The sequence below is a fragment of the Pristiophorus japonicus genome, chromosome 17 (genome assembly GCF_044704955.1).
Source record: "Pristiophorus japonicus isolate sPriJap1 chromosome 17, sPriJap1.hap1, whole genome shotgun sequence".
In the NCBI taxonomy this organism is placed as follows: Eukaryota; Metazoa; Chordata; class Chondrichthyes; family Pristiophoridae; genus Pristiophorus; species Pristiophorus japonicus.
Window position 1 is genome coordinate 117559152 of NC_091993.1, and position 25060 is coordinate 117584211.

A 25060-nucleotide genomic window follows, 5' to 3' on the forward strand; every position below is an offset into this window, starting at 1 on the left:
AGAAACAGTGGAGAGGTGTACAGGGGACATGCGGGCCACACCATGGTGTGGACCACTGACCCCAGGGGGAAGCATTACTGAGCTAGATGTAGTTTTATAAATCTTAAAGAGAAGGAGAGGCTAAAGCTGAGCAAAGACTATTTAATTGATCCATATGACGTGCTCCCAAAAGACCTAAGGAAGCAGTCAACATTTAAACTGTGCTGTTCGGGGAAGTCAGAGTTACCACAGTTCTCAACATTGACATACCTTCCAAGAACGAGTGGCAGATATCTCAGGAGTCGGTGGAAATGCTGTCAACTGTTGCACAAGGGACATTACAGAGGTCTTCCAAAGGCACCCTCATGGGCACACAACATTCAGCAATACCAAACGGGAACAGCAGGCAAGGCTGTTTGCTTCTCACTGTGTGTGTAGGTTCTCAAAGGTGCAGGGCTGCGCTTTCCCCATAGCCCTGCTTTGTTTTTCTTGACAAGTATATATCCAATTCCCTATTCAAGATCTTTTGGGTAGTTTTCCACAGAAAGGATTTTGAAAAGTTGTTATAGAAACATAGAAACATAGAAACATAGAAACTAGGTGCAGGAGTAGGCCATTTGGCCCTTCGAGCCTGCACCACCATTCAATAAGATCATGGCTGATCATTCAACTTCAGACAGCATCTGTGAAGAGAGAAACAGTTTTTCAGGTCAATGGGCTTGAATGAGAACTGGGTTCTGTGGTCCTGATCATTTGCGTCTCATTCCACAGATGCTGCCTGGCCTGTAAGGTTATGGAAACATATTCAGCTCATCTAAAATCTGCCAACGCTGATTTTAGAGCAATTAGGTTAATGGCTATAATTATGTTTTAAAGCGTAATGTATTCATCAAAGTTAAAATAAAAAGGGAAGGAGGGTTTGAAATGATAAATAGTTAAGATGCAAATGAAGTAACTTTGTTGTTGTTCCCTCATAGATTGTAAATAATAAGCAATGCGTTAGGTTATCTTGGTAATCAATAAGCAAACCGCACGATTTGTTTGGGGAACTTTTGGTCCCAGGTGCTCAGTAGTAGGTTTAGCCGGCTTTTATTTTCAGGTTGTGATTAATGGGAGATAAACCACACCGAGGCAGGCAAACATGGAGAGACTTTCTGAAACAGCAATGCTACAATGGCACTCAGGTTTGCTAAAGAGCAACCTATAAGGGCTTCACTGAAGTGAAGAAGTTAGACATTTTAGAGGATTCTTTGTCTAAGTGAGGTAAGGTGACCCACTGATGTGGGCCAGCATGGCATGAAGTGGATTGAGCCTCTTCGAGCTGCTGCACAGATCCATACAGTGAAGGTCATTGGCCGTAAGACTGGTTACTGTGGTTACACAGGCAACCGTGGCAGCCAACTTACACACAGCAAGGCCCCATAAACACGTATGAAATAAATGAGCAGTTAATATCTTTTGGTGGCGTCGTTTCAGTGATAAATAGAGGTGAGGAAACCAGAAAAACAGAAGAACATAAGAAATAGGAGCAAGAGTAGGTCAGTAGGCGCCTCGAGCCTGAGACCATTACATTCCCAGCTGGCTTTGTATCATCAGCAAACTTGGATATATTACATTTGGTCCCCTCATCCAAATCATTGATATATATTGTGAATAGTTGAGGCCCAAGCACCGATCCTTGCGACATCCCACTAGTTACAGCCTGACAACCCAAAAATGACAAGTTTATTCCTACTCTCGGTTTTCTGTCCGTTAACCAATCCTCAATCCATGCTAGTATATTACCCTCAATCCCATAAACCCTGAGTTTATTTAATAGAACTCCCCTGCTTCTCTTTGAATAGTGCCGTGGGATCTTTTATGCCACCTGAACAGGTTGATGGGATCGCAACATCTTATTTGAAAGTTAGCACTGCATTTAGGTGTCAGCGTAGAGTTTGTGCACAAGTCTTGCATGGGGCTTGAACCCGTGACCTTCTGAGTCAGCGGCAGCTGTGGTGTCTGAATGTCCACAATGTGAGGCTTTTGTTACTTAGAAAAGTTGTTGTTCCAGTGAGGGAGCTGCACCAATTAAATCCTGCTTATTGGGGATTTGCTTACTGTTAACGATTTGAAAGAAAGAACTTGCATTTCTATCGTGCCTTTCACATCTTCTGGACATCCCAAAGCACTTTGCAGCCAATTAATTAATATTGAGGTGCAGTCACACGCGTAGGGGCATCATGAGCCAGGTGGCGAGGCCGTACCCTTTGTCTCCCAGTCGCCAGCTCTGCCCTTCTGCCTGCATCTGAAACATGGCAGATGTAATGAACGCATCATGGGTGCTCCCAGGGTATCTTGCATCAACTGACATGATGCGATGCATGTTGTCACACACGAGCTGCACATTAATGGAGTGGAAGCTGTTTCTGTTCCTGTACATCTCGGAATCCTCCAAAGGTGCTCGCAACGTGATGTGGGTACAATCAATGCAGCCCTGTACCTTGGGCAAACCAGCAATCCTGGAGAAACCCACAGCCCTGTCACACATTGCCTGGGTGATCATGGGGAACTTTATGTAGTCATTCTTCCGGAGATGTAGTGCAGCAATCACCTGCCGAATGCAGATATGTGTTGCAAGTCGAGAAATAAATGGCGCACACATCCTCAGTTGTAGCTTGGAACGATGCAGATTCATAGAATGAAAGTGCAGCTTTAACCTTCATTTCGACTGAAAAAGCAGTATTCCTGATGCTTCTAGGTTGCAGGTTTACTAACTCACAGCTCTCAATTACAACTTCTTTGCGGAAACTCAGCCTTCTGACACAGTCTGCATCACTCAGGTGCAGGTAGAAACGCCTGTCTCGATATACCCGATGTGGGTAAGGCGTCCTGCCCATCACCCTATGTGCTCTGAGCTTCCTCATACGATGACGTCAAATCAACTGTCTCCTCCGCAGCACCATCATGCAGAAGGCTTGCAGAAGTTATGGCATTGTCAGTATTGCCCCCATGATTAAATGTTACCTTTGCAAGAAGCTCAAAACGGCAGGCAGGCAGGACAAGTTTCATTGTTCTCTCTACCCACAAGGTCTGTATGGATCATACACAGGTCTGAGCAGGCACAGTGATCGGGAACGCCCCCCCCCCCCCACCCCCTGCAAACCCCCAGGCTTCATTTGATGCGGTGTCGGCTTCTGATGCCTTCTGTATACATTCCACAGCCCCCCCCGACTCCACTTCCCTGGGCTTGATTTGATGGGTAGTGCAGGCTTCATTTGCCTTCTGTATGCCTTCTACAGCCCCCCACCTCCCCCTCCCCCCACCCTGCCGGAAACTTAGCCCCGAGCCCCTGTGTTCGTGCGAATATCAAATTCTGCCGGCCGACACTCCGATCCTTGAGCCCCGTGGTGGCGTGTCAGTTTTAAAAAGATGAAAACTTCAAGAATTCCATTAAGGTTCCATTTTCTGCGTTTTATGGTAAAAGAATTAAGCTTTATTCTGCATGTTTAAGTAGAAACATAGAAAATAGCTGCAGGAGTAGGCCATTCGGCCCTTCTAGCCTGCACCGCCATTCAATGAGTTCATGGCTGAACATGCAACTTCAGTACCCCATTCCTGCTTTCTCACCATACCCCTTGATCCCCCTAGTAGTAAGGACTTCATCTAACTCCTTTTTGAATATATTTAATGAATTGGCCTCAACAACTTTCTGTGGTAGAGAATTCCACAGGTTCACCACTCTCTGGGTGAAGAAATTCCTCCTCATCTCGGTCCTAAATGGCTTCCCCCTTATCCTTAGACTGTGTCCCCTGGTTCTGGACTTCCCCAACATTGGGAACATTCTTCCTGCATCTAACCTGTCTAACCCCGTCAGAATTTTAAATGTTTCTATGAGGTCGCCTCTCATTCTTCTGAACTCCAGTGAATACAAGCCCAGTTGATCCAGTCTTTCTTGATAGGTCAGTCCCGCCATCCCGGGAATCAGTCTGGTGAACCTTCGCTGCACTCCCTCAATAGCAAGAATGTCCTTCCTCAGGTTAGGAGACCAAAACTGTACACAATACTCCAGGTGTGGCCTCACCAAGGCCCTGTACAATTGTAGCAACACCTCCCTGCCCTTGTACTCAAATCCCCTCGCTATGAAGGCCAACATGCCATTTGCTTTCTTAACCGCCTGCTGTACCTGCATGCCAACCTTCAATGACTGATGTACCATGACACCCAGGTCTCTTTGCACCTGCCCTTTTCCTAATCTGTCACCATTCAGATAATAGTCTGTCTCTCTGTTTTTACCACCAAAGTGGATAACCTCACATTTATCCACATTATACTTCATCTGCCATGCATTTGCCCACTCACCTAACCTATCCAAGTCACTCTGCAGCCTCATAGAATCCTCCTTGCAGCTCACACTGCCACCCAACTTAGTGTCATCCGCAAATTTGGAGATACTACATTTAATCCCCTCGTCTAAATCATTAATGTACAGTGTAAACAGCTGGGGCCCCAGCACAGAACCCTGCGGCACCCCACTAGTCACTGCCTGCCATTCTGAAAAGTCCCCATTTACTCCTACTCTTTGCTTCCTGTCTGACAACCTGTTCTCAATCCATGTCAGCACACTACCCCCAATCCCATGTGCTTTAACTTTGCACATTAATCTCTTGTGTGGGACTTTGTCGAAAGCCTTCTGAAAGTCCAAATATACCACATCAACTGGTTCTCCCTTGTCTACTCTACTGGAAACATCCTCAAAAAATTCCAGAAGATTTGTCAAGCATGATTTCCCTTTCACAAATCCATGCTGACTTGGACCTATCATATTACCTCTTTCCAAATGCACTGCGATGACATCCTTAATAATTGATTCCATCATTTTACCCACTACCGATGTCAGGCTGACCGGTCTGCAATTCCCAATTTTCTCTCTCCCTCCTTTTTTAAAAAGTGGGGTTACATTGGCTACCCTCCACTCCATAGGAACTGATCCAGAGTCAATGGAATGTTGGAAAATGACTGTCAATGCATCCACTATTTCCAAGGCCACCTCCTTAAGTACTCTGGGATGCAGTCCATCAGGCCCTGGGGATTTATCGGTCTTCAATCCCATCAATTTCCCCAACACAATTTCCCGACTAATAAGGATTTCCCTCAGTTCCTCCTCCTTACTAGACCCTCCGACCCCTTTTATATCCGGAAGGTTGTTTGTGTCCTCCTCAGTGAATACCGAACCAAAGTACTTGTTCAATTGGTCCGCCATTTCTTTGTTCCCCGTTATGACTTCCCCTGATTCTGACTGCAGGGGACCCACGTTTGTCTTTACTAACATTTTTCTCTTTACATATCTATAGAAACTTTTGCAATCCGTCTTAATGTTCCCTGCAAGCTTCTTCTCGTACTCCATTTTCCCTGCCCTAATCAAACCCTTTGTCCTCCTCTGCTGAGTTCTAAATTTCTCCCAGTCCCCGGGTTCTCTGCTATTTCTGGCCAATTTGTATGCCACTTCCTTGGCTTTAATGCTATCCCTGATTTCCCTTGATAGCCACGGTTGAGTCACCTTCCCTTTTTTATTTTTACGACAGACAGGAATGTACAATTGTTGTAGTTCATCCATGCGGTCTCTAAATGTCTGCCATTGCCCATCCACAGTCAACCCCTTCAGTATCATTCGTCAATCTATCCTAGCCAATTGACGCCTCATACCTTCAAAGTTACCCTTCTTTAAGTTCTGGACCATGGTCTCTGAATTAACTGTTTCATTCTCCATCCTAATGCAGAATTCCACCATATTATGGTCACTCTTCCCCAAGGGGCCTCGCACAACGAGATTGCTAATTAATCCTCTCTCATTACACAACACCCAGTCTAAGATGGCCTCCCCCCTAGTTGGTTCCTCGACATATTGGTCTAAAAAACCATCCCTTATGCACTCCAGGAAATCCTCCTCTACCGTATTGCTTCCAGTTTGGTTAACCCAATCTATGTGCATATTAAAGTCACCCATTATAACTGATGCACCTTTATTGCACGCACCCCTAATTTCATGTTTGATGCCCTCCCCAACATCACTACTACTGTTTGGAGGTCTGTACACAACTCCCACTAACGTTTTTTGTCCTTTGGTATTCTGCAGCTCTACCCATATAGATTCCACATCATCCAAGCTAATGTCCTTCCGAACTATTGCCTTAATTTGCTCCTTAACCAGCAATGCTACCCCACCTCCTTTTCCTTTTATTCTATCTTTCCTGAATGTTGAATATCCCTGGATGTTAAGTTCCCAGCCCTGATCATCCTGGAGCCACATCTCCGTAATCCCAATCACATCATATTTGTTAACATCTATTTGCACAGTTAATTCATCCACTTTATTGCGGATACTCCTTGCATTAAGACACAAAGCCTTCAGGCTTGTTCTTTTAACACCCTTTGTCCTTTTAGAATTTTGCTGTACAGTGGCCCTTTTTTTCGGTTCTTCAGTGTTCTTCACTCCCACCAAAATTTTGCATAAAAACAACGCCGTCTTTCTGCGCCGATATTTTGATGTGAGCTGGTTTTTCTTAAGTCACCAGAATGTTTTTCGGGAGTGGTCACATCCGCCAAACGAGGAGAAATTTAAATTGGCCAAACTTACATAATTGTGAAAAACTGGCGCAGACATCAGGTTACACACAAAAAAAACTAACCGAAAAAAATTGCAACTGAGTTACGCTGGCGCACGTTGATCGGGGAAACTTGTATTTTTTAAACTTAGGCCAGAAAAAACGGCACAAATCACTGAGGAAATTTGAGCCCATATATTCCGGTGGACCAAACCTAAATGGCTGGATTTAGAAATTGCTGAAGAGGGATGTGAGTGCTAGATTTACAATCCAGCATTGTCCCTTGCCCCCCCTCCTTGAATATTTTCATCGCCACAAGTTACTGGCTGATTTAAACATTAATAAAGGCCTGCGTTGTTTGCACATCGTTATTTTGTCCGCATGTTCTGAGCTGCTCTATTTGTCTGCAATATTACAGGAAATAAGACATGTCAGGGTGATTCAATAGCAAGCATAACCTGCTTGCACGCACCTCCCAAGATGTTAACAACCATATCTGCAGGCATTGGAACATCCTCCTGGCAGCAATTGTCTGCAGTTCATCAAAGGGACAGGTGTAGAGCTGTGCCTTCTGCTGCAAGGACATCTGCAGCTAATGTGCAGCATAAAGCTGGCACAGCCAGTGACAGTAATAATAATAACTTTTAATAATAACTTTTATTTATACAGCACCGTCAACGTAGTAAAACGTCCCAAGGCTCTTCAGAACAATTTTACAACTCGTTAAATATTGACCATTGAGGGAAAGAGAGAAAAAGCGTGAGAAGGAAGCGTAAAAAGAGGTTAAAGGCTCGGGTCTGAAGCGGCAGCCAAAATGTGCACGCAGATAGACACAGGCGGAAAAATGAAAAAAAAATTCAAATTACATTGTCAATAATACAATAAGGAGTATACAATAGTAAAATTAGTATAATAAAGATTAATTATAATCAAACAAAATTAAATAATATATAACATAATTATAAATTGTTAAAAGCAGAAAATCAGCAATTGAAGCAAATTAAATCAGTTATTAGCTGTCTTTAAGGTTCATTCCCTGAATGGCCAGCTATGATCCCAATTCTGGAGGAACATGACGGGTGGAATTGTCTGAGAGCCCATGCCACCATCCATTAATGTTAATAAACAGGATATTGTGGCTGGTGCACCCTGTGGTATTCAAGGTCCTGCTGGTGGTTTGGGGGCAGCTGCCCATTAAGCACAACTCCTGGGAAGGACTTGGATGGAAATCCCAGGGTCATGCTCATCTACATATTGTGGGCAGTTCCCTGGACCAATCCACGGCAAATGGGACGTATATCCTACTGGGGGGAGGAATATTGAAGCAAATGTTTGCCACAGAGAAACGGACATATAGAAAGCGGCTGAGTGCATGTCTACCAGGATGTGGTTCTGACACAGACATATCACTTCACAGGGTCTCCGACTGCTTGGCCAGATATTCTTCATGCTGTTAATAAGCACTGCATTAACTACTTCATCGCTTCTCGGCCTTTTGGCTAAGATCTGCATAACTAACCTGACCAGCCACCATGACCTCAGGGTGGTTTCTCCCTGGTCAGGAAGGTATATGCTTACATTTTTGTAAACAGGAGGTGGGTGGGATGGCTTGACCCATCCACCTCCACGGAGGTGTGTGGGGGACCTGACCCATCCACCTCCATGGCACGAACCTGGTATTGCAGTACTTCCAGGAATGGTGCAGTGGCTCTAGGCCTTTTGGCTAAGAGCATTGGCGCAGAGTGATCCTTGACTGGTGCAGGGTGACCTCTGGCGTTTGTGACTTGACAAAGAATTGGAAACGATTGGCTACGAATTTAAAAAAAAACTACTTCATCTGTCAATCTAATTTACATACCCAGCACTCTGTGGGAAGAGGCGGTGATTGAATTTTCCTTGTGTTCGAGCTCTCCCCACAATTCCCTGTGTTCTAGCTCACCACACAATTCCCTGTGTTCTAGCTCTCCCCACAATTCCCTGTGTTCTAGCTCTCCCCACAATTCCTTATGTTCTAGCTCACCACACAATTCAGCATAAACTCCTCGCTTGGGTCGCCATTATCCATTCCTCCTTACATTTTAACTCTCTTGTTTCCAGAATGTTCTATCCTTTGACAACAATTAGATTAGTTCAGTTTGTTAAATATAACTGAGACTATTTCAAGGTCCTGGAGATTAGATCTCCATCAGCTGGCATTTGTGGTTTCATGACCTGTTTCCTGCTAACTACTTTCTCATTTAAATTCCTCCTATCATGTATGTTAGATTTATTTCGATGTGAGAGCTAAGAGCTGGGTGACTGGCGACAAGTGCTGACCTGAACTTTGCAAAGAAAACGATGTGGATTCTGATTCTTCTCATGTGTTCCCGGCCCGGTGAGTGACATTCAGAGCGGGATATTCAGATAATCAGTGTTAGTTTGAGTCTAGTGTACGGTTCATGCAGCAGCGATGTTTAAATACTTGTAGACATGTAAAGGCACAAGATACTCAGCAAAAATATACAATGTATAATATTTGTGTGAAGTCTTGTAATCTCTTTTTGACTGCACTATATTGTACCACACACATATTTACCAATATATACTAAACTGCATTATTTATTGTGAATGGAAAATAAAGGGTGCATTTAATTTTTTTTAAAGCTACACGAGTAACATAATCAAGATGCAAAGGACACCCATTTTAATCTGTAAAAAGTGATTTTTACTGTAGTCTGATGTCCAATATACACTGAAGACTGCAGTGGTAATAATCCCTCACACAGAACATGTCTGGAGCTTGCAATTGTTTCTGTTATTTAAAGTACAGCTGATGAAGTATTGCTTTATGAGGCTCTGTCAGTGACACTGTTTCTCACTGCTAGAGGCTGGGTCTATATTAAGCAACCATTTCCTTCTCACTCTTTAACTCGAAACAAGTAAATTTAGCTTTTTCACTCCCGCCCCATATTAACCTAACGGTATTATGCTATAATGGAAGATTGGATTAATACTGCCACCTCTCCTCCATTTATGACGAATCTTTATTCCCAGCAATGCTGAACTCCCAGTCTCACCCTACCCTAAGCCACGACAGTTAATTCTATTGCATCAAACCTCCCCATGAAGATTTGTGTCTCCAGCTTACCAATTTTACGCAGAATACTTTATGAACTTCTGTACATGCAACTGACGCGAGCCTCTGTCTGTTTGGCATCTTCCTCTTTTCAGTCCTTCCTCCTTCTGATCTGATCTCATTTACCTCCCCGATTCCACCTTTTATCTTTCCTATCTCCTTTTCCCTATCAACTCTTCTCTCTGCCTCTTCACATTTTTAACCTCCCTCCGCCATTTTAGTGTAAACTCTTTTCCCACAGCACGAGCTGCTCTCCCAGCAAGGCCATTGGTCTAATAACTGTTCAACTAAAGTCCCCCCGTCCTTAACAGGCCGCTCCTCTTCCAGAACTGGCCCCAATGTGCCAGGAATCTGAACCCTTTTCTTCCAAACCATCTCTCTAGACAAAGAATCATGTCCTTTATCTCATTATTTTCTCTCTCTCCTCGCTCCCCCCCCCGCCCCACCACTATTCTCTCTCCCCACGATGTCTCTCTCTCTCACTCTCCCTTCTCTCACTCTCCCCACTCTCCCTCCGTTCCCCACTATCTCTCGCTCTCTCACCCCTCCCCCACTCTCTCTCTCTCAACCCCACCCTTCTTCTCTTTCTCCCTTCCACCCTCTCCTCTTTCTCTCTCCTCCCCGTCTCTCTCTCTCCCCCTTAGTCTCTCTCTGTCTTCCCCTGTCTCTCGTTTGCCCTATCTCTCTGTCTCTGTCTCACCCGTCCCTCTCTCTCTCCCCCCCACCCCGTCTCTCTCCACCTCATCCCTCCCGCTTCTCGCTCTCTCTCCCCAGTCTCTCTCTCTCTCTCACTCTGCCATCCTCCCTCATCTCTCTCTCTCCCTCTCTCTCTCCCCTCCCTTCTTCACTCAGTCTCTGCCTCTCATCTCTCTCTCCCCCTTCTCCACTCTCTCCCACCAGTCGCTCTCTTGCCCTGTCTCTCTCTTACCCCCATCTCATTCTCTCTTCGCCCCCCCCCCATCATTCGCTCTCTTCTCCCCCCATCTCTCTCTCTCTCACTAACCCGTCTCTCTCTCTCCCCGCCCTATTCTCCACCCCCGTATCTCTCTCTGTTTGCCCTCAATTTCTCTCTCCCCCCCCTTTCATCTCTCTGTCCGTCCCTCTCAATCTCGCTCCCCTGCCCCTCCTCTCTCTCTCCCCCTTCCTCCTCTCATCTCTCTTTCTGCCCAATCTCCCCCCTCCCTCTGCCTCTTTCTCTCTCTTCTCCCCCTCCTCTCTCACTCTCTCTCCCTCCCTCTACTGTCCCTGTTCCCCATTTCTCTGTCTCTCTCCCCCCCTCTCTCTCTCTTCCACCCCTCTCTTATCTCTCTCAGCCCATGGCTCTATCTCTCCCATCTCTCACCCCCCTTTTCTCTCTCCCCTCTCCTCTTTCTCTCACCACCCCCCCCCCAAGTCTTGCTCCTCCCAGTCTCTCTGTCCCTCCTTCCAGTCTCTCTCTTCCCCACCCCACCGTCTCTCTCTTTCACCCCCCTTCTCCCTCTCTATCTTTCTCCCCCATCTTTCTCTCTTCCCCCCCATCTTTCTCTCTTCCCCATCTCTCTCTCCCCCCCATGTCTTTCTCTCTCTCTTACCCCCCCACTTTTCGCTTCCCCATCTCTCTCTTCCTCCCTGACTCTCTCTCTCTCTCTCTCACGCCACTCCACCCCCCCATCCCCCATCCCCTAGTCTCTCTCTCTTTCCCTGCTCCCAGTCTCTCTCTCCCCGCTCGCGTATCTCTCTCTTCCACACCCCCCTTTCCTTTTTCTCGACCCCCCCCTCTCTCCTCTCTCTCTCTTGCCCCTCCCCTCACGCCAACCCCCCACACCGGTCTCTCTCTCTCTGTGCCCCCAGTCTCTCTCTCCACGCTCGCATATCTCTCTCTCGGCCCCTTTCATTTTTCTCAACCACCCCCCCTCGCTCTTCCCCTACCCCCACTCCGCCCATCTCTCTCTCTCTCCTCCTTCCCTTCTCTCTCCCCCTTCCCTTCTCCCTCTCTCTCTCTCCCTCACCCCAGTCTCTCTCGTCCATGGGTTTCTCTCTTTCTTCTCCCCCGTCTCTTTCTTTCCCCCCATCTCTCTCTCTTCCCCCTCCCCCTGTCTCTCTCTCTCTCTTCCCCCGTCTCTCTCTCTCTCTTAGACCCCCGTCTCTCTCTCACTCGATCCCCCCCAGTCCCTCTCTCTCCCGTGTCTCTCTCTTCACCCCATCTTTCTCTCCCACCCGCCACCCCCCCGTCTTTCTCTTCCCCGCCCGCCGCCCCCCCGCCGGTCTCCCTCTCCCTCTGTCCCCAGTCTCTCTCTCCCTGCTCTCATATTTCTCTCTCCCTCCCTTTCATTTTACTCGACCCTCTCCCCCCGAAGTGTCTTGCTCCCCCCCAGTCTCTCTATCTCTCTTCCCCCCCATCTCCCTCTCCCCATCATCTCTTTGTCTCTCCCCCACATCTCTCTCTGTCTCTCTCCCCCTTCTCCTCTCTCTCTTCCCCATTTATCTATCTGTCCCCGCAGACTCTACCAACCCCTCATGTCTCTCTCCCCCAACACCCCCCCACTGAGGTGAATGATCAGCCATGATCTTATTGAATGGTGGTGCAGGCTCGAAGGGCCGAATGGCCTACTCCTGCACCTATTTTCTTTGTTTCTATGTTTCCACTCTCTTTCTCCGCCCCCCACCTCCCTCCCCCCACATCTCACTGTCTCTGATCCGTGTGTCTCTGGCTCTTCCCGCTTCTCCACACTCTCTCCCCACATTCTCCTCTCTCCCCCCGTGTCTCTCTCTCTAACTTGCCTCCATGTCTCTCTTCTCACCGTCTATCTCTTCCGCCCCCCCCGCCCCGTCTCTCTCTCAATTCCAACCCCCCGGAACTCTCTCTCTTCCCCCCTCCCCTGTCTATCTCTATCTCATCCCCACCCAGTCTCTCTGTTCCCCGCCTGCCCTCGCTCACCCCCCGCTCTTTCTCTTCCCCCTCTCATCTCTCTCTCCACCCTCTCCCCCCGACTCCCTCTCTCTCTCTCTACCACTCCTTTCTCACTCTCTCTCCCTTCATCTACTCTTTCTGTCCACCCTGCTTCTCTGTCTCTCTCTCCCCCCTCCTCTCTCTCTCTCCCCCCCTCTCTTATTTCCCACCTCTCCCTTTGTGTGTCTCTCTCACCCTTCTCTCTCCCCCCTTTCCTCTTTCTCTCCCCTACCCATATCTTTCTCCACCATCTCTCTCTCTCTCTTCCCGTCTCTCTCTCCCCCTTGTCTCTCTCCCCTGTCTCTCTCTCTCTCACTCTCGCACCCCCCCGTGACTCCCTCTCTCTCCCCCTCTCCTATCTCTCTCCCCCTTTCTCTCTTGCCCCTCTCCTCTTTCTTTCTCCCCGCCACCCCGTGTCTTGCACCCCCCAATCTCTCTATCTCTCTCTTCCCCCATCTCTCTGCCCCATGTCTCTCTCTCTCTCCCTTGTCTCTCTATCACGCCCCCGAATCTCTCTCTTCCCCCCCACCCCGTGTCTCACTTGTTCTCTTCCCCCCATCTTTCCCTTTTCCCCACATCTCTCTCTTTCCCCCGTGTCTCTTGCTCTCTTGCCCCCCGCCCAACCTGGTGTCTCCCCTCTCATATCTCGTTCACACTCACCCCCTCTCACCTATCTCTCTCCCCCCTTTCATTTCTCTCTCCCCCCTTCTCTCTCTCTCTCTCTCTCTCTCTCCCACCCGTCTCCCTCTCTCCTGCCCGTCTCTCACTCTCTCTCCCCCCTCCCCTTCTCTCTCTCTCTCGACCCAGTCTCTCTGTCTCGCCACCGTGTTTCTCTCTCTCGTCCCCCCTCGTCTCTCACTCTCTCTTCCCCCCCATCTCTCTCTCACCCCCCCACCTGTCTATCTCTCTCTCAAACCCCCTCTCCGTCTCTCTCTCTTTCTCTCTCTCCCATCCCCCGTCTCCCTCTCTCTCTCTCCGCTCCTCCCCTCTATCTCCCCTCTCTCCCCCATCTGCCATTTCTCTCTCTCCCCCCTCTCTTCTCTCCCGCCACCCCCCACCCCCCAGCCACCCCCCCACCCCCGTCTCTCTCTCTCTCTCTCCCTGTAATGTATATAATGACTCAAAATACTTGTTACTGTAAACTCACTCAGGTACAAACCTGGTTCAACTTTATTCACAGCCAAAGTGCCACATGACATGATACTCGCTCTTATGTACCAGGGCCCATGCGCACGCGCACACAGCCCGATGACCTCCAACAGTGGCACCCCCTGGTGTCTGGTGACCCCAAGTGTCAATACGTAACAACATCCCCTTCAAGATCTTAGTATCAGTCTCTTTACAAATTAAGATGGACTGGGGCTCTTCGCTCATGAGTTGATCGCCTCAGTTCAACTCCAGTTCTGGGCAAGCGTTCTGAGACAGTTATGACTGGAGGCTGAGTAACTAATCTGATGGGAGCGGTAATGACCCTATCAGAGACTGAAAGTCCAGATTCAGTAATGACAGTAGAGACTTCTGATAAATGAATATTGGTTGGTTGCTCACTGACTGCATCTTCCTCAACTGGTTCCGGTTCATTCGTGTGCCGCAGTTTTATCTGATCAACATGTTTCCTGCATGTTTGCCCATTCTTGAGCATGAAATAAACACTCTGTTACCCTCCTTGGCCGTAACAGTACCGGTGATCCATTTTGGACCATGACCATAATTCAGCACATCAACTGGATCGTTGACAGAGATGCCATGTGACACAGCAGCAAGGTCATGATACCATTGCTGATTTTGCCGTCTATTTTCAACATGATCATTCAAATCAGGATGGACAAGAGAAAGCTTGGTCTTGAGACTTCTCTTCATCAGTAGTTCAGCATGTGAGGTAAGCGCGTGAGGTCTTGTCCTGTAACTAAGCAATATACGTGACAAATGAGTCTGCAGTGAATCCTGAGTCACACATTTCATGCTTTGCTTGACCGTTTGAACCGCACGCTCTGCTCGACCATTAGACGAAGGTTTGAATGGAGCAGACCTTTCATGTCTGATACCATTGAGTTTCATGAACTCCTGAAACTCAAGACGTGTGAAGCGAGATCCGTTATCGCTCACAACAATGTCAGGCAAACCATGAATAGCAAACATGACACAAAGGCTCTCAATAGTAGCTGTGGACATACTGGATGACATGATAATACACTCTATCCACTTCGAATATGCATCCACCAGAACAAAAATCATCTTTCCCTGGAAAGGGTCCGCAAAATCGATGTGTATCCTCGACCATGGTTTAAGTACTGCTGGTACTTTACTTAGCTGCATGCATGTATTGCACTGATGCACACATGATTCCAGATCAGAGTCAATTCCAGGCCACCAAACATGAGCCCTGGCAATGGCTTTCATCATGACTATGTAGTTCATGTACAAATTTTTCTCTGCCTTTCTTAGGCATAACAACACGATTGCCCCACAGTAGACAATCTGACTGAATGGATAGTTCACCTTTGCGACGGTTGTAAGGTTTGGTCTCATCACACATTTCCATAGGTATTGCAGACCAATCACCATTGAGGACACAATGTTTCACAACCAATAAAATAGGATCATGGCTGGTCCAGATCCTCACTTGTTGAGCAGTGACAGGAGTTCCTTCACTCTCAAAAGCATCCATTACCAACAGGAGATCTGCAGGTTGAGGCGTCTCCACTTGAAGTGTGAGCAACAGCAGACGACTCAGTGTATCGGCACAGTTCTCAGTGCCAGGTCTATGATGAATAACATAATCATAGGCAGACAATGTCAACGCCCACCTCTGGGTACAGGACGATGCATTGGTGTTAATACATTTGTTTTCCGAAAACAATGAAATGAGTGGCTTGTGATCCGTTTTGAGTTCAAAACGAAGACCAAGCAGGTACTGATACATCTTTTTGACCCCATACACACAGGCCAAATCTTTTTCTACCATGCAGTAAGCTCTTTCTGCCTTTGACAAACTTTTTGAAGCATACACAACAGGTTGTAGCTTACCTGATTCATTTGCTTTTTGTAGTACACAGCCAACCCCATATGATAAAGCATCACCGGCCAATACAAGACGCTTACACGGATCATAGTGAACAAGCAGCTTGTTCGAACAGAGCAAATTCTTGGCTTTCTCAAAAGCTCTATCTTGAGATACACCCCAGGCCCAGTTGTTGCCTTTTCTGAGCAGTATGTGCAGTGGCTCTAATAAAGTGCTCAATCTGGGTAAGAAATTACCGAAGTAGTTGAGTAGTCCAAGGAATGAACGCAGCTCTGTCACATTCTGAGGTCTGGGTGCATTTTTGATGGCCTTGGTTTTCGAATCAGTAGGTCTGATGCCATCAGCAGCAATTTTCCTCCCCAGGAATTCAACTTCAGGTGCCATGAAGACACACTTTGAACGTTTCAGCCTGAGTGCCACTTTGTCCAGACGATGTAGGGCTTCTTCAAGATTGTTCAGATGTTCAGCAGTGTCGCAACCCATGACCAGAATGTCATCTTGAAACACGACGGTTCTAGGAATGGACTTCAGTAGACTCTCCATGTTCCTCTGAAATATGGTTGCAGCCGAACGGATTGCAAAAGGACACCTGTTTTAGACAACAAGTCCTTCATGGGTGTTGATGCAGATGATGCAGTTTCTTTGAAGTGTCGACAAGCTCCTGCGTCATATAGGCCGGCATCAGATCCAGTTTCGTGAATGACTTTCCACCAGCTAGCGTGGCGAACAGGTCATCAGCCTTTGGTAGCGGATACTGATCCTGTTTCGGAAATTTGTTAATCGTAACCTTGTAGTCTCCACAGATCCTGACAGTGCCATCACTCTTTAACACAGGAACAATAGGATTGGCCCATTCGTTAAATTCGACCTGCGATATGACCCCTTCATGTTGGAGTCTGTTAAGCTCAATTTCGACCTTCCCCCTCATCATGTACAGAACAGACTGAGCTTTATGATAGACAGGTCTTGCATCAGAATCCAGGTGAATCTGCACCTTGGCTCCAGTAAAATTGCCAATGCCCTGTTCAAACAAAGAAGGAAACCTCTTCAGCACTTGAGCACACCAAGTGTCATCCACACTTTGATATCATTCCAGTTCCACTTGATTTTCTCGAGCCAAATTCTGCCGAACAGCGTTGGACCATTGTCTGGGACGATCCATAATGGTAAGTCGTGAACCACACCATCATACGACACCTTGACTATGCACTGCATATGAGTTCCTTAGTGCAGGTACGCAACTTGGCATTGACTGGACTCAGCTTAGGCTTCACAGCCTCGGTGCCCCACAGCTTGTCGAATGTTCTTTGGCTCATTATCGACTGACTCGCACCCATGTCCAGCTCCATTGCTACAGGCACGCCATTAGCTTAACATTAACGATTATCGGCTGGCTCTTTCCCAAGGATGAAAACAGACCATACACCTCCTCCTCGGCTTGTGTATCCGAACCAGCACTGGACTGGTCATCATCAGCAATGTGATTAGCGGCACCACGTCTGCTTAGTTCTCTGAAGATGCCCCATTTTTGAACAGCCTTTCCAGATGTACTGTTTAAACTGACACTGATGAGGCCGATGATTGCCCCCACAACGCCAACAGGGTGAAATCGGATTCGTACCAGTTGGCTGACTTTGAGCAGCTACAGGTTTCACATAAGCAGTCGAATAGGCCCTGCCATAAGCAGCTCTGTCAGACGACGACACAATCTTGTTTACAGTACTTGCCGTGGAGCTCCAACTCTTCAATGATATCTGCCTTAAATTATCATCAGTTGCCATTCATGCCTGGGCAGTCGTGATGGCCTTGCTCAAATCCAGCGTTTCTGCAGCCAATATTTTCCGAAGGATCACACCATGGTTGATGCCTATCACAAAGAAATCTCACAGCTTGTTTTCCAACGCGTTTCCGAATTTACACGCCTCAGCGAGATGTCTTAGATTGGCGACGAATCCCGACACATCCAGACCCTCATCACGAACATGTGGGTAGAAGCGATAGCGTGAGATGATGATCCCCTCTTTTGGCTTTAGATGTTCACACACCAGAGCGCACAAATCCCCATACTCTTTGTCCGTTGGACGTGCAGGCGAGAAGATTCTTTGAGGTCATAAATTTTTGGACCACAAACGGTGAGGAAAACCGCCCTGCGCCTAACTGCGTCACCAGCTTCCTCCATTTTGTTGGCCACGAAATACTGATCCAGGCAGTCGATAGAATCCGCCTAATCCTCACCATCCACGAATCTCTCCAGAATTCCAATGGTACCCATTGTGCATGCGAAGATTCTTAAATTATCTCGTCGCCAAATGTAATGTATATAATGACTCAAAAGAGTTGTTACTGTAAACTCACTCAGATGCAAACTTGGTTCAACTTTATTCGCGCCCAAAGTGCCACATGACATGGTAATCACTCTTATACACCAGGGCTTGCGCATATGCGCATACAGCCCGATGACCTCCGACAGTAGCGCCCCCTGGTACCTGGTGACATAACACTCCCCCCCCCCCCCCCCACCCCCATCTCACTCTCTCTCCTCTTCCCCATCTCGCTCTCTCTCCTCCATTGCTCTCTCCCTCACACACTCATCTCTCTCTCGCCCTCCCGCTCTCTCTTCCCCACCCCACATCTCTTTGTCTCTGGCCCCCGTGTCTCTCTCTCTCACCCCTTCTCCTCTCTCTTTCCCCCCCCCCTCGCCCCGTGTCTCTCTCTCTCTCCTCCCCACATCTCGCTCTCTGTCCTCCATCTCTCTCTCTCCCTCCCATCCTGATCTCTCTCTCGCCCCTCTCTCTCTCCCTACCTCTCTCTCTCCAACCCCGCCCCCCATCTCTCTGTCTCTGGCCCCCATATCTTTCTTTTGCCTCTTCTCCTCTCTCCCTCTCCCCCCCCCCAGCCCCCGTCTCTCTCTCACCCCGGCTCTCCCTTCCCCCCCCCCCATCCCCGTCTCCCCCCCCTAGCGTCTCTCTCTCTCTCTCTTCCCCCTCCCCATCTCTCTTTTCCCCCCTCCCGTCTCCATCTCCTTCCCACCCCCATCCCGCTCTCTCTCCTCAGTCTCTCCCTCACTCTCCCCCCCTCATCTCTCTCTCTCCCAACTGTCTCTGCCTCCCATCTCTCTCTCACCCTTCTCCTCTCACTTTCCCCCCCCCCCCACCCCCGTGTCTCTCTCTCTCTCTCTCTGTCCCTAGTCTCTCTCTTCCATCCACTCATATCTTTCTCGCTGCCCCGCAACCTCTCTCCCCTCCACTCATTTCTCTCTCCGCCCCCTCTCCTTTCTCTCTTCCCCCACCTGCCCCCGTCTCTCTCTCTCTCTCTCTTCCCCCTCTCATCTCCCTCTCTATTCCCTCCCTTGCTCTCCCCCCTCTACTCTCTCTCTCCCACCTTCTCCCATCTGTCTCTCTCTCTCCCCGCCAGTCTCCACCACCGCCCCCCCCAGTCTCTCTCTCTCCCCAATGTCTCTCTCTCTCTCTCTCCCCTCCCGTCTCTCACTCTCTCCCACCCTCCCATCTCTCTCTCCACACCTCTCTCTCTTCCCCCTCCTCTAACATTGTCCCCTGTCTCTCCCTCTTCTCCTCTCTTTCAGTCCCCCTCTCCCTCCGTCTCTCTCTCTCTCTTCCCCCCCAGTCTCTCTCTTCCCCCCATCTCTCTCTCTTCCCCCATCTCTCCCCCCTCCGTCTCTCTTAGTTCCACCCATTCCCGCACCAAACCCCCCCCCCCACCGGCTCTCTCTCCCTCCCTCTTCCCCCAGTATCTCTCTTTCCCCTGCCTCCCTCTATCCCCTGCCCCTCTCCCTCATCCCTCTCTCACCCCATCTCATCTCTCTCTCCCCTCCTCCACCCCCCATCTCTCTCCCCCTCTACCCCCATCTTCCCCCCACCACCCCCGTATCGCTCTCCCACCCCCATCTTTCTTTCCCTGCTCCTCCTGTCTCTCCCTCTCTGCTCCATCCTGTCTCTCTCTCTCTCCCCCTTCCACCCCGCCCAATCCTCTTCCTCCCCCCCGACTCTCTCTCTCTCTCTCTCTCCACCCGCCATGCCCCACGCTCCCCGCCCCGGTCTCGCTCTCTCTCCCCCTTGTCTCTCTCTCTCCCTCTTTCCCCCGTGTCTCTCTCTCTCTCTCTCCCCCCACATCCCTGTCTCCCTACTCCCCGACCCCGGTGTTTCTCTCTTCCTCCCCCATGTCTCTCTCACTCTCCCCCCATGTCACTCTCTCTGCCCCTCATCTCTCTCTCTTTCTCTCTCCACCAGTCTCTCTCCTTCTCTCTCCCCCAGTATCCCTCTCTCCCCCCGCCCCTCTGCCTCACTCTCCCTCCCACCTCTGTCTCTCTCTCTCGCTCCGACCCCTGTCTCATTCTCTCCCTCCCCTCCCGTCACTCTCTCCCTCCCCTCCCCTCCTGTTATTCTCTCCCTCCACCCCCACCACCGTTCTTTCTGTTCCTCCCCCACATTTCTCACTCCCCCATGTCGCTCTCTCTTTCCCCCCCCAGTCTCTCTCTCCCCCAGTCTGTCTCTCCTCCACCCTCCGTCTCACTCTCCCTCCCACCCGTCTCTCTCTCCCCCCCCGCCCCCGTCTCTCATTCTCCCCCCCCACCATCTCTCTCTCCCCCCTTTCATCTCTCTCTCCCCACCTCGCAACTCTCGCTCCCTTCTCCTCTCTCTCCTCCCTTCTCCTCTCTTTCCCCCCAGTCTCTCTCTCTCTCTCTCCCCCAGTCTCTCTCTCTCTCCCCAGTCTCTCTCTCTCTCTCTCCCTCTCTACCCCAGTCTCTCTCTCTCTCTCCTCCCAGTCTCTCCCTCTCTCCCCCCGTCTCTCTCTCTCCCCCCGTCTCTCTCTCTCTCCCCCCGTCTCTCTCTCTCTCCCCCCAGTCGCTCTCTCTCTCTCCCCTCAATCTCTCGATCTCTCCCCTCAATCTCTCGATCTCTCCCCCCAGTCTCTCTCTCTCTCCCCCAGTCTCTCTCTCTCTCTCCCTCCCCCCTAGTTTATTTCGCCCCCCTCCCCAGCTACCCCCCCCCCACCAATCCTGTCTGTCTCTCTCTCTCTCTCCCCGTCTCACTCTCTTCCCTCCGCCGCCCCCACCTGCCACTGTCTCTCTCTCTCTCTCATTGTCTTTCTCCCCCTCCTCTGTCTCCCCGTCTCTCTCTCTTACCACCCCAGTCTCTCTCTCTCTTGCTCGCCCCCCAGTATCCCTCTCTCTCTCTCCCACTCCGACAATGTTTTCTCTCACACCGAAGGCCGCAAAAATATTCCAAATAATGCAAAAGCGGGAAGCAAATCCAGCTCCAGGCTCCAGCGGCAGAAAATGTTTCAGCAGTGATGAGCTCCACCGGGCTCATGGTTTGGCTCCCAGTGACTGTATTCAAAAATAAATCATTGGCTGTGAAGCGCTTTGGCACATCCTGAGCATGTGATCAGACACTATATTAACGTTTTCTTCCATCACAAACTAGAAGGAATTCACCTGTATCAATAGATGTAGTGGAGATGTAGTACAGAGTGGTAACTCTTATTCAATCGTAACTGTTTGTATTAAGCAGTTATTTCCTGTTCAATTTCTGAAATATTGTCTCCTCAGTTTCAGGTGCATTGTGGGCAAATAAACGAGTAAGAGGAATTGTGGGAAGAGCGATCACCATAGAATGTCACTATGACCAAAGGTACCGGTCACATGTGAAATATTGGTGTCAGGGCTGGACTCACCAATGCTCAGTTGTAGTAACAACAAATGATCAACATGGATGGGGAAGAAGAGTGTCAATCACAGATAACCAGACAGCAGGAATATTTGTTGTTACGATGAAGGACCTTCGCTCAGCAGATGCAGGATGGTACAGTTGTGGTATTACAGAATCAGGCAGCTTCGATAAACGTTTCAATATAGAGCTACAAATATCTCACGGTACGTTTCTCAGAGATGTGCTTTGTTACTCTCTACTGAACTGTCTGATCAATGTTGTATCTGGGAGGAAACATGAGAGCTCCGATATCCCGAGGCTCCGCAGCAGTGCAGAGTCTCACAGGTAGTGGGCAGAGGTGGGGAAATCCGACTCACGGTGCACACTCCCAATCCGTGGCCTGCCCAACTTCCCGACCAGGAATTTCAAGTATTATGGGACTAACAATTCCTTTAACTACAGGGTGTTGTGCCAGACATCACATGGGAGGCTCACCACATGTCCCTGTTTCTGAGCTGTTTTAAATGTCCCACTGTCAGAGGTTTGCCTTCAGACTGAAACTAATAGACAATAACAAAAGCAGTGAGCAGCAAGTCGTTACTAATGGTATCAATTCCTTGAAATTAATAAAAATACCTGTAATCCACAGAGTTTAACAGGTTTCCTGTTTTCTTGATATGATGGGTGGCTCACATCATCAATGAGATATTTGGTCAACTTTACAAACAATATAAAATAAAATTGAAAAGCTGGTCACTGTTTTGATTGTAAAAGAAGCCTCTTTATTAAATGTTGAGACATTATCTTCCTCCCCAGCATAACCTCCTGATGGATCAACTATTAGATGCAATGGTCCGGATATTAACTTCGAGACATGTTCGGTGCAGGGGATCCAATATCGCGTGGGAAACCCGGAAGTAATTTCAGTCTGTCTGTGGCATTTTAACGCAGCCGGCTCATTATAATTTACTCCCGGGTTTGGCGTTGCATGCGTGGTAACGGGAGTGCTGCGGGCACGCATGATGCGATCTTAACTGAAGTATTTAAAGGACCAATCCAAAGATGGAATTCTAGGAGTTGGGCGGTTGGGAACAGAGACGGCAATTGTAGAAGATAGACTCAGGACGCTCAAAGCCCGCGCCCCACTTTAACAACGACTCCCTTGACGTACTAAAGGGGGCAGTGAGGAGTCGGGGAGAGATACTCTTCCCCAGAACCGAGAGGAAGAAACCTACAAAGGAGCCATGCCTGGATGTGACTGAAGATGTCAGCAGCAGGAGCATTATCCCACACTCCTGGAGTCAGCACAGGTAGCTCTTTAATCACCTAACCCGGTTAGGAAAGGTGAGTATAGCTGCTCCTTCTACCTGTTGTGCATATCACCCACCCCCTCAGCCTGTCTTTTCAAGTCTACTCCATCATATCACTCCTCACACCCACTTACCTTGCGTGCACACCCATCCTTCTCTTTCTAAGCACTTCCTCACATCCCCGTCTCTCCATCACCACTGCCACTCGCCCGAATCCTTATACAATTTCATCCCTCTCACTGATCATCACCCTCATCACATGCACTGCATCCATCAGGTGAACACATGCCAATACCGTCACTCAAAGGTCTGTTATTCCTTCCCAGGGTGCACCATCACAGGACTCATGCTTACCATGCACCAATGCAGATACTCACACTTCGGTGGGTCCAGTTAGACAGATAGTTGTGTTTTCACCTGGAGACTCACACTGCACAAGTGAGCAAGAACAGAGAGTGGTGGCAGGGACAGCACCGGAGGGTACAGCACTCTCCAAACCCTGCTCAGCTGGACACAGGTCCTGTACCCGGGGGCCGTTGATGAAAAGGATAATCATTTAGGGGCAGCAGATAATCTGCAAAGTACTGACAGGCCTCCCATGCACACTGTCTACAATTGCAGAGGAGTCTACCTCAAGCATGAGTGGGTTGGTGTCACAGGGCATTGCGAGGATGTCTTCTTCCATGGATAGAATGGCCAACTCTGTGGAACATCAGTCGTGACAATCAAATGAGTCCATGCAAGCCACAGCCATAGATATCTGGCACCTTAAATAGGATGGCAGACACCTTAGCCTTGTCCTTACAGCACATCACTGATCTGCTCAACAGCAGAGAGGTAGGAGTGAAGTGCGATTGGGCCATCAGAGGGATGATGGTGAAAGGCGATATGGAAGTGGGGACTCCAATCAAAGTGCTCCCACTTCTCCACCACTGTCCCACCCCACCCCTCAGTCGGTACCTGACATGCTGCCTCCTCTCCCGATGGCTGAGTCTGCCCCTGCACAGGTGCAGGTGAAGCAGTCTTTGGCAGGGCCCTCGTGGGCTCCAAACAGAGGACGGCGACCACTCAGCAGTCAGAGCAGGGAGCTGAGCAGCCTATCTTTACCTCTGCGTAAGTCATAAATGTTGCACCACATAGGAGCGTTAAGAAAAGTGTAAAGTTTTGTAGTTGCACAAGCCTATGCACAGTGTGTTTGAGAAATTGCTATGCTGTTAAGTAATGGTCCTTGAGCAGAACCACATAAAATATTTAACTTTGCACCACTTTAACTTGTTGCCCCTTATTGGCTGCTGGAATGCAACTGGTCTTTTCAGTTGCTCGTTAATGAATGGGAAGACGTGAATTGATGGGGAGATGAGCAATGGTGGTTGGTGGGTAGCAGGTCTGCTTTGTGTCAGTGGGATTGGTGCAGGGGTGGGGGCGTTGGGTGGGGTGGAGGTGGGGGTGGGGAGTTGGGAACAGCCATTGGATGTGGTTGTTACATCAGCCCAGTTGTGGTAACTGACTGAACCTTACAGCTATAAAGGAAACACTGGCATCGCGGGCAGCAATTTGAGTGACTGGTGCTGTGTTAGGGTCGCAATCTCTTCCTCCTCTTCCTGCTTCTTTTCCTCTTATCTTCCTCCTTTTCCTCTTATCTTCCTCCTCTGTCTCGGAATGGTCCACAGACAACGTGTGCTCAGCTCCTTGTCCCTCCTGCAGCTCCAATCTCGCTGCTGCGCAGTGTTGTGCAGAGCGCAGCAAACCACCATCATTCTGTAGGCCCAGGCTGGTGAGCACTGAAGGGCGCCTCCAGATCTGTCCAGGCAACTTGAGGGTGATGTCAGGAAACACTTCTTCCCACAAAGGGTAGTGGAACTATCGAAATCTCTACCCCAGAAATCTGTTGATGCTGAGGGTCAATTGAAAATTGCAAAACTGTCATTGGCCAATTTGCTTAGGCAAAGGTACTCAGGGTTATGGAACCAAGGCCGGTAGATGGAGATAAGATATAGATCAGCCAAGATTTAATTGAATGGCGGAACAGGCCCAAGGGGCTGAAACGCTTACTCCTTTTCCTATGTTCAGGACCTCCTGTTTATTTTTCAATGAATCTGAGTGTGTGAATAGAAAAGTGATTAAACCCACAAAACATGTAACAGATATCTGCCAGTTTTTTGCCGTCTTATTCTGCTGTAGTTTTCAATCTCTCTATAACTAGTCCACATTCAAGAGTTAAACAATGAAATAACGTTGGAGGCTGGCTACCTGCTACTGAGAGAAATTGTTAGCCCTGATTTTCACATTGACACATCCTCAGTATCATTGCTGCTGTCCCGATCTGGAGCCCTGCTATGTTCTGATATAATGGCAGACATGGTAGTTCAGGCTGCTGGGAGGATGGAGAGACATGGAGAGGGAGATGTGCTGGTGAGATTCCAACATGGCAGGCCCTGGCTGAGATGCAGAA

The 25060-nt window shown here is 48.9% G+C and overlaps 1 protein-coding gene and 1 pseudogene across 1 annotated transcript in view; both read left to right on the forward strand.

Moving 5' to 3' along the window:
• Window positions 1-25060, forward strand: part of LOC139228034 (uncharacterized) — a 230100-nt gene that overhangs the window by 180491 nt on the left and 24549 nt on the right. The window contains exon 13 of the mRNA XM_070859180.1: window positions 21199-21522. Within this exon, the coding sequence (XP_070715281.1) occupies window positions 21199-21522 (324 nt within the window). The remainder of the gene's footprint in view (window positions 1-21198; window positions 21523-25060) is intronic.
• Window positions 8043-8273, forward strand: LOC139228365 (U2 spliceosomal RNA; annotated as a pseudogene).